The 13,690-nt window shown below is 35.1% G+C and overlaps 1 protein-coding gene across 3 annotated transcripts in view; it reads right to left on the reverse strand.

Annotated features, from left to right (window-relative positions):
* The window catches only part of dcc (DCC netrin 1 receptor), a 174,292-nt gene that overhangs the window by 32,126 nt on the left and 128,476 nt on the right, over positions 1-13,690 (reverse strand). For all 3 annotated transcript variants that reach the window (XM_039661560.2, XM_039661562.2, XM_039661561.2), the window contains exons 13-14: positions 11,248-11,389; positions 2,900-3,010 (exon numbers count right to left, since the gene is read on the reverse strand). In XM_039661560.2, coding sequence (XP_039517494.2) covers positions 2,900-3,010; positions 11,248-11,389 — 253 coding nt within the window. The remainder of the gene's footprint in view (positions 1-2,899; positions 3,011-11,247; positions 11,390-13,690) is intronic.

Consider the following 13,690-nt stretch of genomic DNA (forward strand, 5'->3'; position numbering starts at 1 on the left):
TGGATACATGAATGCATGGATGATAGATGGATGACAGATAGACAAATGGATGGATGGATGGATGGATGGATGGATGGATAGATAGATAGATAGATAGATGGATAGATAGATAGATAGATAGATAGATAGACAAATGGATAATAGATGGATGGATGGATGGATAGATGGATGATAGATGGATGGATACATGAATGCATGGATGATAGATGATAGATGGATGACAGATAGACAAATGGATGGATGGATGGATGGATGGATAGATAGATAGATAGATAGATAGATAGATGGATAGATAGATAGACAAATGGATAATAGATGGATGGATGGATGGATGGATGGATGGATGGATGATAGATGATAGATGGATGACAGATAGACAAATGGATGGATGGATGGATGGATGGATGGATGGATGGATAGATAGATAGATAGATGGATAGATAGATAGATAGATAGACAAATGGATAATAGATGGATGGATGGATGGATAGATGGATGATAGATGGATGGATACATGAATGCATGGATGATAGATGATAGATGGATGACAGATAGACAAATGGATGGATGGATGGATGGATGGATGGATGGATGGATGGATGGATGGATGGATGGATGGATGGATGGATGGATGGATGGATGGATGGATAGATAGATAGATAGATAGATAGATGGATAGATAGATAGATAGATAGACAAATGGATAATAGATGGATGGATGGATGGATGGATGATAGATAGATGGATGGATGATAGATGGATGGATACATGAATGCATGGATGATAGATGATAGATGGATGACAGATAGACAAATGGATGGATGGATGGATGGATGGATGGATGGATGGATGGATAGATAGATAGATAGATAGATAGATGGATGGATGATAGATGGATGGGTAGATGAATGGATGGATGGATGGATGGATAGATAGATAGATGAATGGATGATGGATGGATGGATGGACGGACGGATGGATGATAGATAGATAGATAGATGGATGGATGGATGGATGATAGATGGATGGGTAGACGAATGGATGGATGGATGATGGATGGATGGATGGATAGATGGATAGATGGATGGATAGATGGATGGATGGATGGATAGACAGATAGATAGATAGATAGATAGATAGATAGATAGATAGATAGATAGATAGATAGATAGATAGATAGATAGATAAGTCCTCTGATTATCTTCTTCACATTTACGGCTCTGTTTCTATTCTGGTAGTTTCTGCTTTGTAAATCATTTTCTTCAGTGCATATTACTCCCGGTGTGTGTGTGTGTGTGTGTGTGTGTGTGTGTGTTTGAGTGCGTGTGTTCTCCCACATCAAGCCTCGCTCACGTATCTCTCTCTCTCTCCCTCAGGCTGTTATTGGGAACCACAGAGAGTCTCTGATTAATGAGTCTCAAACTGCTCGACCGGGTCCTGATCAAACCTGAACCACACGCTTGATGCGCAGAGATACACGACTCGCTCAAAGCTGACATTCTCACGCGGAACAACGTCTTCAAAGCGCTGCGTTACAACAGACGACTCAGGCACTCTGCTCCAGCTCAAAGATATTGTAAATGTCAAAATCATCTTCATCTATTACATGCCGAATGATGTGCTTTTAACTTTTTATATTTTCTGCCTGTTCATCCGAAACTCAGACGAACTGAAGCCAAACGTGACGGTTCTCTGCTTAAACTGCTTAACTTTACAGTTTCAACATTTTATCTCATAATTATTATTATGTCAAGATTTCGACCTTTTATCTCACAAGTTCACTTTTATCTCATAGTTGTGTGTCATAATTTTGTTATTTTATCTCATAATTGTGTCATAATTTTGTTCTTTTATCTCATAGTGGTGTGTCATATTTTTGATGTTTGATCTCAAAGTGGTGTGTCATATTTTTGATGTTTTATCTCATAGTTGTGTGTCATAATTTTGTTATTTTATCTCATAATTGTGTCATAATTTTGTTCTTTTATCTCATAGTGGTGTGTCATATTTTTGATGTTTGATCTCAAAGTTGCGTCATATTTTTGATGTTTTATCTCATAGTCGTGTCATAATTTTGAAATTTTATCTCATAATTGTGTCATATTTTTGTTAATTTATCTCATAGTTGTGAATGTTAAACGTACCTCATCATTTCACCTTTTGTATCTCATAATTACAATTTAGTTAGTCAATTTTTTGTTTACTTTCTCATAAGTGTAAATAAATCTCATAATTATGACTTAGTATGTCAAAATCTCACAACTTTAACTTTATATCTCATACAGTGATTTTGATAGTGTCACACTTTCAACTTTTTATCTCATAATTATGACAGTGTGTCATAAAGGTTTCAAAGCTTCACGAAGCAGCGTTTCCAAAGCACCCATTGCTACTTACCGGTTTAAGCTGCCATAAATTCTGCTGCATTGTGCGTCTGCATATTCATATTCACCACCCTGGTCGTTCTCTGGCGTCTCAGCCGTGTGCCACTCGCTGCTGGGATCCGTGCCATATCTCAAACTTTCCACTTTTTACTCATATGACTTAGTATGTCAACATTTTGAAAACATATCTCATAATTTTAAACTTTTATCTCATAATTTCAACTTATTATCCCGTAATTATGACAGCATCATAAGTTTGACTTTTTATCTCAAAATTTCAACTTATTATCAAATAATTATGACAGTCTCACACTTTCAACTTTTTATCTCATAATTATGACAGCATGTCATAAAGGTTTCCAGAAGCAGTGTTTGCAAAGCACCCATCGCTACTTACTAGTACTGAACCCCTTAAAAACCATCGCAACACACCGACCTAAACACCTTAAGCTCCGGGTTTAAGCTGCCCTAAATTGTGCTGCATTGTGCGTCTGCATATTCATATTCATATTCACCGTCCAGGTCGTTCTCTGGGGTCTCGGCTGTGTGCCACTCGCTGCTGGGACCCGTGCCATTCACCGTCATCGCTGCCACTTGGAAGCTGTACTGGCTGCCTTTCTCCAAGCCTGTCACACAATAAACAAAGAGCGCGAGTCAGGAAAAGAAATTAAGGTGTGTGTGTATGTGTGTGTGATTATTATTTGCGATTCTAATTAGTAAACAGCAATCAGAGAAGGCGGCGAGGTAAACAAGGTCTCCAAACCTCATCTAAACAGATCAGGATGCATTTCCATCATGTGTAAAGATAAAAAAAACGCAATTATGATAGTAGGGCGCTGTCATCCCTGAACGCCCCGGAGTGTCGGGAATTAGCATAACACACTCCAACGGCACTGTGAAACCAATCCCTTCGGAAATAGCAACTTAGCGAGATATCCATCAAGGGAATAATGGAAATGAATATGATTTTCCAATAAATTCAGAAATCCTATTCAAACAAACACACATCTGCGCTTCCCAAAGTCCCCGAGGACGACAAATGCGGCGTGATGTGATGCATCGTGGGCCGACTTCTTAAACACGCACAGAATGAGGACTGAAAACACCGGCTGTGTTTACATGCACAGCTTCTGCTTCAGCCGCACTGAACTCATGCCGACTGATCAATCTGATCGAACGCTGAACACGTGATCACGGGTGTGATGTGTGTGTCTATACGTCACACGCTTCAAATCGGGATATATTGTTTGACATGCGCTCACTGCACCAATATACAGAGTTCCCCGATGTCTGCGCATAATAACCACTCTCAGCTCTTTATTTGTTTTAAACAGCAGACTTAATATTAGAGTTGAGCCGGATACTCGGCTGAAACGAGTATCCGGTACGGATAAAGCACTTTTGTCGAGTACGAATATTATACGAGTAATACGAGTCAATATCTGTGCTCGGATAAAAAAAAAAAAAAAAAATGTTACTAAAAAAAGTTATGTTGAGATTAAGGCTGAGCGATATATCAATATAAAGAATATATATATTTTTAAATATGATATGTAATTAAACCATATTGCATATCGATATAGGCTATTCAGGTTTGCGCTGTGATCCTTGCTCCAAACAAGCAGCTGAGTGCTGAACCAGAGCTCTCTGCACTGCTCCCCGCGCCCCAGCCACTCATTTTCCACTTTGCGTGCTTGATTAAAGCATGTTATGTTATGAAATAAAGTCTTTCACCTCAGCAAAACGGACTTTCTGTCCTGTCACCCGTTAGTCTTAACGCACACTCAATTGCATGCGCAAATGCGGTGGCGCGCGCTGGATCGCCTCTGTATACAGTAAAGTGCAAAAGAAACTATACAAGCATGCAACACCGTTACGTTGTAAATTACACGAAATAAAAGCAATGCAGTTATGATTTTCATTCTATTCACCAGAGCAGTTTCCATGTTTCATAAACAGTTCTTGTTAGTATTGTGTATTCACTATAGTAACTGTCGTTTCTATATTAACCCCTTAATGCCCCTATTTTTCTTTGTTTTATTTTTTATATTTTTTTAAATGACTGTAATGGCTCATACCAACGTTGTATTAACAAAATAAATAAACCAATTAATAAATCACAATTACAATTCCAAGGGAATAATCTGCAATGAAGATTTTTGTCATAGCTAATCATGCAGCCCTAAGGTGAAGAAACCTGTTTATTATTTATTCATTTGGTTTGGCAAATGTTCAAGTTTCAATAAAACTACTTGTGACATGTCATATTTGGCTTTGACTGAACATTTGCTCTCACTTTGCAGAAAAAATATCGGGATATATTTTGTATATCGAAATTCAGCCTAAATATATCGGGATATGACTTTTGGTCCATATCAGCCGTAGTTGAGATGAAAACTCTTGTTCATTACATTTTACTTTATAATTGCAGCCACTTGTGTTGTATTCATTGTTGCAAAACTTGTCGTTTGTTATCGTGATCAAAACCATTGATCTGAAGCTCAATGCTAATGCTGTCATGTAAATAGTTTTATTTCTTATCAGCAAAAAATATAGCAATTTCAGATCAACCCATATCAATTGCATGCTTAAAATAACATACCGGTTAAAGCCCCGCCCATTTCAAGACTACCCGACCCACTTCCGGGTTTAGGCCCCGCCCAGTCCGAGTACAGATACAGATACAGATAATTCATATGGTTAACAGATACAGATACAGATACAGATAATGCTGTACTCGCTCATCCCTACTTAATATTTATCCATTTATCCAAAGAACGAGCGTAAGAACCGTCATTACACTATTTGTACGTCATTACGTTATAAGGCTATTTCTACATCATTACGATATTTCTACATCATTACGCTATTTCTACATCATTACGCAATTTCTACATCATTACGCTATTTTTACATCATTACGTTATTTCTACATCATTACGCTATTTCTACATCATTACGCAATTTCTACATCATTACGCTATTTTTACATCATTACGTTATTTCTACGTCATTACGCTATTTCTACGTCATTGCGTTATTTCTACATCATTAGACTATTTCTACATCATTACGCTATTTTTACATCATTACGCAATTTCTACATCATTACGCTATTTTTACATCATTACGCAATTTCTACATCATTACGCTATTTTTACATCATTACGTTATTTCTACGTCATTATGCTATTTCTACGTCATTACGTTGTTTCAACATCATTAAGCTATTTCTATGTCATTCCGCTATTTCTACGTCATTACGTTATTTCTACGTCATTAGGCTATTTCTACATCATTACGTTATTTCTACATCATTACGCTATTTCTTTATTATGACGCTATTTCTACATCATTACGCTATTTTTACGTCATTACGTTATTTCTACATCATTACGTTATTTCTACGTTATTACGCACTATTTCTACATTACTACGCTATTTTTACGTCATTACGTTATTTCTACATCATTACGTTATTTCTACATCAGTATGCTATTTCTACGTCATTATGTTATTAGGCTATTTCTATGTCTTTACGATATTTCGACGTCATTACGCTATTTCTACATCATTACGCTATTTCTACATCATTACGCTATTTCTACATCATTACGTTATTTCTACATCATTACGATATTTCTACATCATTACGTTATTTCTACATCAGTATGCTATTTCTACGTCATTATGTTATTAGGCTATTTCTATGTCTTTACGATATTTCGACGTCATTACGCTATTTCTACATCATTACGTTATTTCTACATCATTACGATATTTCTACGTCATTACGCTATTTCTACATCATTACGATATTTCTACATCATTACGATATTTCTACATCATTACGATATTTCTACGTCATTACGCTATTTCTACATCATTACGTTATTTCTACATCATTACGATATTTCTACATCATTACGATATTTCTACGTCATTACGCTATTTCTACATCATTACGTTATTTCTACATCATTACGTTATTTCTACATCATTACGATATTTCTACGTCATTACGCTATTTCTACATCATTACGATATTTCTACATCATTACGATATTTCTACATCATTACGCTATTTCAACGACATTACGTTATTTCTACATCATTACGTTATTTCTACATCATTACACTATTTCTACGTCATTACGTTGTTTCTACGTCATTACGCTATTTCTACGTCATTACGTTATTTCTACATCATTACGTTATTTCTTCGTCATTACGCACTATTTCTACATCATTATGCTATTTCTACGTCATTACGCACTATTTCTACATCATTACGCTATTTCAACGACATTACGTTATTTCTACGTCATTACGTTATTTCTGCATCATTACGCTATTTCTACATCATTACGCTATTTCAACGACATTACGTTATTTCTACGTCATTACGTTATTTCTACATCATTACGCTATTTCTACATCATTACGCTATTTCAACGACATTACGTTATTTCTACGTCATTACGTTATTTCTGCATCATTACGCTATTTCTACATCATTACGCTATTTCAACGACATTACGTTATTTCTACGTCATTACGTTATTTCTACATCATTACGCTATTTTTACGTCATTACGTTATTTCTACATCATTACGCTATTTCAACGACATTACGTTATTTCTACGTCATTACGCTATTTCTACTTTATTACGCTATTTCAACGGCATTACGTTATTTCTACTTCATTACGATATTTCTACATCATTATGTTATTTCTACATCATTACGATATTTCTACGTCATTACGCTATTTCTACATCATTACGATATTTCTACATCATTACGTTATTTCTACGTCATTACGCTATTTCTACATCATTACACTATTTCTACGTCATTACGCTATTTCTACGTCATTACGTTGTTTCTACGTCATTACGCTATTTCTACATCATTACGTTATTTCTACATCATTACGTTATTTTTTCGTCATTACGCACTATTTCTACATCATTATGCTATTTCTACGTCATTACGCACTATTTCTACATCATTACGCTATTTCAACGACATTACGTTATTTCTACGTCATTATGTTATTTCTACATCATTACGCTATTTCTACATCATTACGCTATTTCAACGACATTACGTTATTTCTACGTCATTACGTTATTTCTGCATCATTACGCTATTTCTACATCATTACGCTATTTCAACGACATTACGTTATTTCTACGTCATTACGTTATTTCTACATCATTACGCTATTTTTACGTCATTACGTTATTTCTACATCATTACGCTATTTCAACGACATTACGTTATTTCTACGTCATTACGCTATTTCTACTTTATTACGCTATTTCAACGGCATTACGTTATTTCTACTTCATTACGATATTTCTACATCATTATGTTATTTCTACATCATTACGATATTTCTACGTCATTACGCTATTTCTACATCATTACGATATTTCTACATCATTACGTTATTTCTACGTCATTACGCTATTTCTACATCATTACACTATTTCTACGTCATTACGCTATTTCTACGTCATTACGTTGTTTCTACGTCATTACGCTATTTCTACATCATTACGTTATTTCTACATCATTACGTTATTTTTTCGTCATTACGCACTATTTCTACATCATTATGCTATTTCTACGTCATTACGCACTATTTCTACATCATTACGCTATTTCAACGACATTACGTTATTTCTACGTCATTACGTTATTTCTACATCATTACGCTATTTTTACATCATTACGTTATTTCTACATCATTACGCTATTTCAACGACATTACGTTATTTCTACGTCATTACGCTATTTCTACATTATTACGCTATTTCAACGGCATTACGTTATTTCTACTACATTACGCAATTTCTACATCATTACGCTATTTTTACATCATTACGCAATTTCTACATCATTACGCTATTTTTACATCATTATGTTATTTCTACGTCATTACGCTATTTCTACGTCATTACGTTGTTTCAACATCATTAAGCTATTTCTATGTCATTCCGCTATTTCTACGTCATTACGTTATTTCTACGTCATTAGGCTATTTCTACATCATTACGTTATTTCTACATCATTACGCTATTTCTTTATTATGACGCTATTTCTACATCATTACGCTATTTTTACGTCATTACGTTATTTCTACATCATTACGTTATTTCTACGTTATTACGCACTATTTCTACATTATTACGCTATTTTTACGTCATTACGTTATTTCTACATCATTACGTTATTTCTACGTTATTACGCACTATTTCTACATTATTACGCTATTTTTACGTCATTACGTTATTTCTACATCATTACGTTATTTCTACATCAGTATGCTATTTCTACGTCATTATGTTATTAGGCTATTTCTATGTCTTTACGATATTTCGACGTCATTACGCTATTTCTACATCATTACGCTATTTCTACATCATTACGCTATTTCTACATCATTACGTTATTTCTACATCATTACGATATTTCTACATCATTATGTTATTTCTACATCATTACGATATTTCTACGTCATTACGCTATTTCTACATCATTACGATATTTCTACATCATTACGATATTTCTACATCATTACGATATTTCTACGTCATTGCGCTATTTCTACATCATTACGATATTTCTACATCATTACGTTATTTCTACATCATTACACTATTTCTACGTCATTACGCTATTTCTACGTCATTACGCTATTTCTACGTCATTACGATATTTCTACATCATTACGCTATTTCTACATCATTACGATATTTCTACATCATTACGTTATTTCTACGTCATTACGCTATTTCTACATCATTACACTATTTCTACATCATTACGATATTTCTACATCATTACACTATTTCTACGTCATTACGCTATTTCTACGTCATTACGTTGTTTCTACGTCATTACGCTATTTCTACATCATTACGATATTTCTACATCATTACGTTATTTCTACGTCATTACGCTATTTCTACATCATTACACTATTTCTACGTCATTACGCTATTTCTACGTCATTACGTTGTTTCTACGTCATTACGCTATTTCTACATCATTACGTTATTTCTACATCATTACGTTATTTCTACATCATTACGTTATTTCTACGTCATTACGCTATTTCTACATCATTACACTATTTCTACATCATTACGATATTTCTACATCATTACACTATTTCTACGTCATTACGCTATTTCTACGTCATTACGTTGTTTCTACGTCATTACGCTATTTCTACATCATTACGATATTTCTACATCATTACGTTATTTCTACGTCATTACGCTATTTCTACATCATTACACTATTTCTACGTCATTACGCTATTTCTACGTCATTACGTTGTTTCTACGTCATTACGCTATTTCTACATCATTACGTTATTTCTACATCATTACGTTATTTCTACGTCATTACGCTATTTCTACGTCATTACGATATTTCTACATCATTACGCTATTTCTACATCATTACGATATTTCTACATCATTACGTTATTTCTACGTCATTACGCTATTTCTACATCATTACACTATTTCTACATCATTACGATATTTCTACATCATTACACTATTTCTACGTCATTACGCTATTTCTACGTCATTACGTTGTTTCTACGTCATTACGCTATTTCTACATCATTACGTTATTTCTACATCATTACGATATTTCTACATCATTACGTTATTTCTACGTCATTACGCTATTTCTACATCATTACACTATTTCTACATCATTACGATATTTCTACATCATTACACTATTTCTACGTCATTACGCTATTTCTACGTCATTACGTTGTTTCTACGTCATTACGCTATTTCTACATCATTACGATATTTCTACATCATTACGTTATTTCTACGTCATTACGCTATTTCTACATCATTACACTATTTCTACGTCATTACGCTATTTCTACGTCATTACGTTGTTTCTACGTCATTACGCTATTTCTACATCATTACGTTATTTCTACATCATTACGTTATTTCTACGTCATTACGCTATTTCTACGTCATTACGATATTTCTACATCATTACGCTATTTCTACATCATTACGATATTTCTACATCATTACGTTATTTCTACGTCATTACGCTATTTCTACATCATTACACTATTTCTACATCATTACGCTATTTCTACATCATTACACTATTTCTACGTCATTACGCTATTTCTACGTCATTACGTTGTTTCTACGTCATTACGCTATTTCTACATCATTACGTTATTTCTACATCATTACGTTATTTTTTCGTCATTACGCACTATTTCTACATCATTATGCTATTTCTACGTCATTACGCACTATTTCTACATCATTACGCTATTTCAACGACATTACGTTATTTCTACGTCATTACGTTATTTCTACATCATTACGCTATTTTTACATCATTACGTTATTTCTACATCATTACGCTATTTCAACGACATTACGTTATTTCTACGTCATTACGCTATTTCTACATTATTACGCTATTTCAACGGCATTACGTTATTTCTACTACATTACGCTATTTCTACATCATTACATTATTACGCTACTTCTATGTCATTACGCTATTTCTACGTCATTGCACGTCCAAAGTCTTTCAGTTTCGGTTTTCAATCCGATCAAGTGTTCACGTTCTCTCCATCGGATTAGAAACACTCCGATCGATCGTTCATTCGGATCGAGCTCGATCGGGTGGATTACGGCGTGTACACGAAGGCTAACATGAGCCGTCACTCCGCTAACTAACAGATGATAGGGTTGCATGTAGACGCAGCAGAAGTGAGAGCCAAGGGAATCTGTCCACGAGGGAACGTAAAGATGGCGTGTGGTGTCGAGACGGGCTCACCGGTGAAGAGGAACCACAGGTTGTTGGGTTCGATGGCCTCCTGTTCCCCACGCCGGCCCGTCTTCCGGTGCCGGATCTTGTATCCGGTGATGAAGCCGTTCTGCATGTTAGCGTTCGGCGGCTGCCAGCTCACCTTGATGCTCTGAAACATTCATACACAACACACACACACGTTTCATTTATTTGAGCAAAATTACTGTAAAAGTTGTGAAATATTATTAGAATCTAAAATAACTATTTAATATATATAAAAGTGTAATTTATTCCTGAATTTATCATCATTACTCCAGTCTTCAGTGTCACATGATCCTCCAGAAATCACTCTAATATGAGGATCTGATGATCAACACACAGTTATGATTATTAACAATGTTGAAAACAGTTCATATTTTTGTGAAAACCATCATATATTTCATTTCTCAGGATTCTTTGATGAAAAGAAAGTTCAAAAGAACAGAATTTGTTTGAAATAGAATCTTTTGTAACATTATAAATGTCTCTCCTGCCACTTCAATTAATGCATCCTTGAATAAAAGTATTCAATTCTTCAAAATAAATCTAACTGACCACAAGCTAGTGTTAATACATCCATACATAACATAGAATAAAATAAAATATAAAATAATTAGAATTTTATAAAAGTTGTTTTTTTTGCATCCTTGATTAATAGAGTATATAAAGTTCATACTTTTGAACAGTATAACATTTAAAAGGAAACTATGTTGCTTTTTATTATTTTTCAGAAAAACATGTTTTGTAAAATTTATACAAATATTACACCTTTTTTTGGTGATGATTACATGATTTTTGTATACATTTTGTTCATGCACAACATTTTTTCATACATTTATTTTTAATTTATAAATAATATAAAAAATTAAAATATATATATTATATAAAAAGGATACATTATAATACAGAGCAGAATATGATGTTAACTGGAGCTGGCTCTGTGTTCTGCATGGATCTTTCTCATTAATTATGCAAGAAAAGGCATTTATTATTGTGTAATCAGAGGACTGAACGACTGGTGTGACGGAGTGTTTAGTCGCTGCGGTTGAAAGGTCACGAGAGCTCGACCTCTGCTAACGCTACAAACCCGAGTCAACAGAACCCCGTCCTCAGACTCATTACCCTTCACACGCGTCTGCGCAGGAATGCCATCATATGCTCGTCTGCAGCGCTGCCATCTGCGCCCGTTAACATGCAAATCAACCAATTAACATTCACACCACCACAACACTGCCAACCGCAACACGCTAATGCTAACTCTCGCCAATCCTGCCACACAACCGGCTGAAGCCATTAGCATTTGTTGGCACTTCTTCCTGTGTGTGTGTGTGTGTGTGTTAATGGCAGTAGCTGAGGATCGGTATTTTGGCCCCGTCATTGAGTTAATTATCCCGTGTAGAACAGGAGAAGCAACTCAGAGCAGTGTGTTGCTGTGCAGATCTGTGTGTGTGTGTGTGTGTTAATAATCACACAGCAGTAGATATATAGACTAACATGTATACACACTAAGAGCCTAAAATGGATTATAATCAATAAAGTGTATTTTATGTATAAATACATACAAACAGGATTAAAACGAGATCATCATATCTATTAATAAAAGATATTAGTATTTTATTACGGTCTTCTATGAAACTCTCCTTGACTTTCACTCGTTCTCTCGTGTTGATTAATCTCAGGGAAACTTCATATTCATAACAGCAAACGGACAACAAATGAAATAAAGCGAGTAAACGACTCGTGAAATCGATGAGTCAGTGTGTGTGTGGACCCTCTCTATTCATATCAGACATTAATAACCAACACACACACACACACACACACACACAGACAGTCTCATTATCTGGAGAAAAATAAAAATGTTTGAGTCTGAAAACGACCCTGTGTGAACATGATGCACGTGTGTGTGTGTGTGTGTGTGTGTGTGTGAGTAAGTGTTGTGAGTTAAATGTTTAAGTTGCACATTGTGAGAATTTAAAGTGTGACTGCACTGATGTTCAACTCTTCATTTAATCGCTCAGAGTCTCGCTGACGCTGGTGTTGACGTATTGACGTGATAGAGCGAATCTAAAGTCAGAATCATCATTCTGCAGACCAACACAATGGATCCGGGACGGGGTCTGTGGACGAGCAGAAGCACTGTCAAACACACACACACACACACACACACACACACACACACACACCGCAGCACAATGAAACCAATTTCCTGTCATAAACAATCGGTTATCGGGCCGCTCAGACAGAGCACTCATTACAGAGAGAGAGATGAGGACACACACTTCATCCCATCACACACACACACACACACACACACACACTGCTCTCTCCTTTATTCTGTTAGTTACCATGGCAACAGTTCCTCAGTTTAAGTCCAAGTATGAAAATTACTAAAACTGAAGTAAACAGAAACAAAATAATATGAATAACA

The sequence above is a fragment of the Pimephales promelas genome, chromosome 4, assembly GCF_988280905.1.
Source record: "Pimephales promelas chromosome 4, fPimPro1.hap1.1, whole genome shotgun sequence".
Lineage (NCBI taxonomy): Eukaryota > Metazoa > Chordata > Actinopteri > Cypriniformes > Leuciscidae > Pimephales > Pimephales promelas.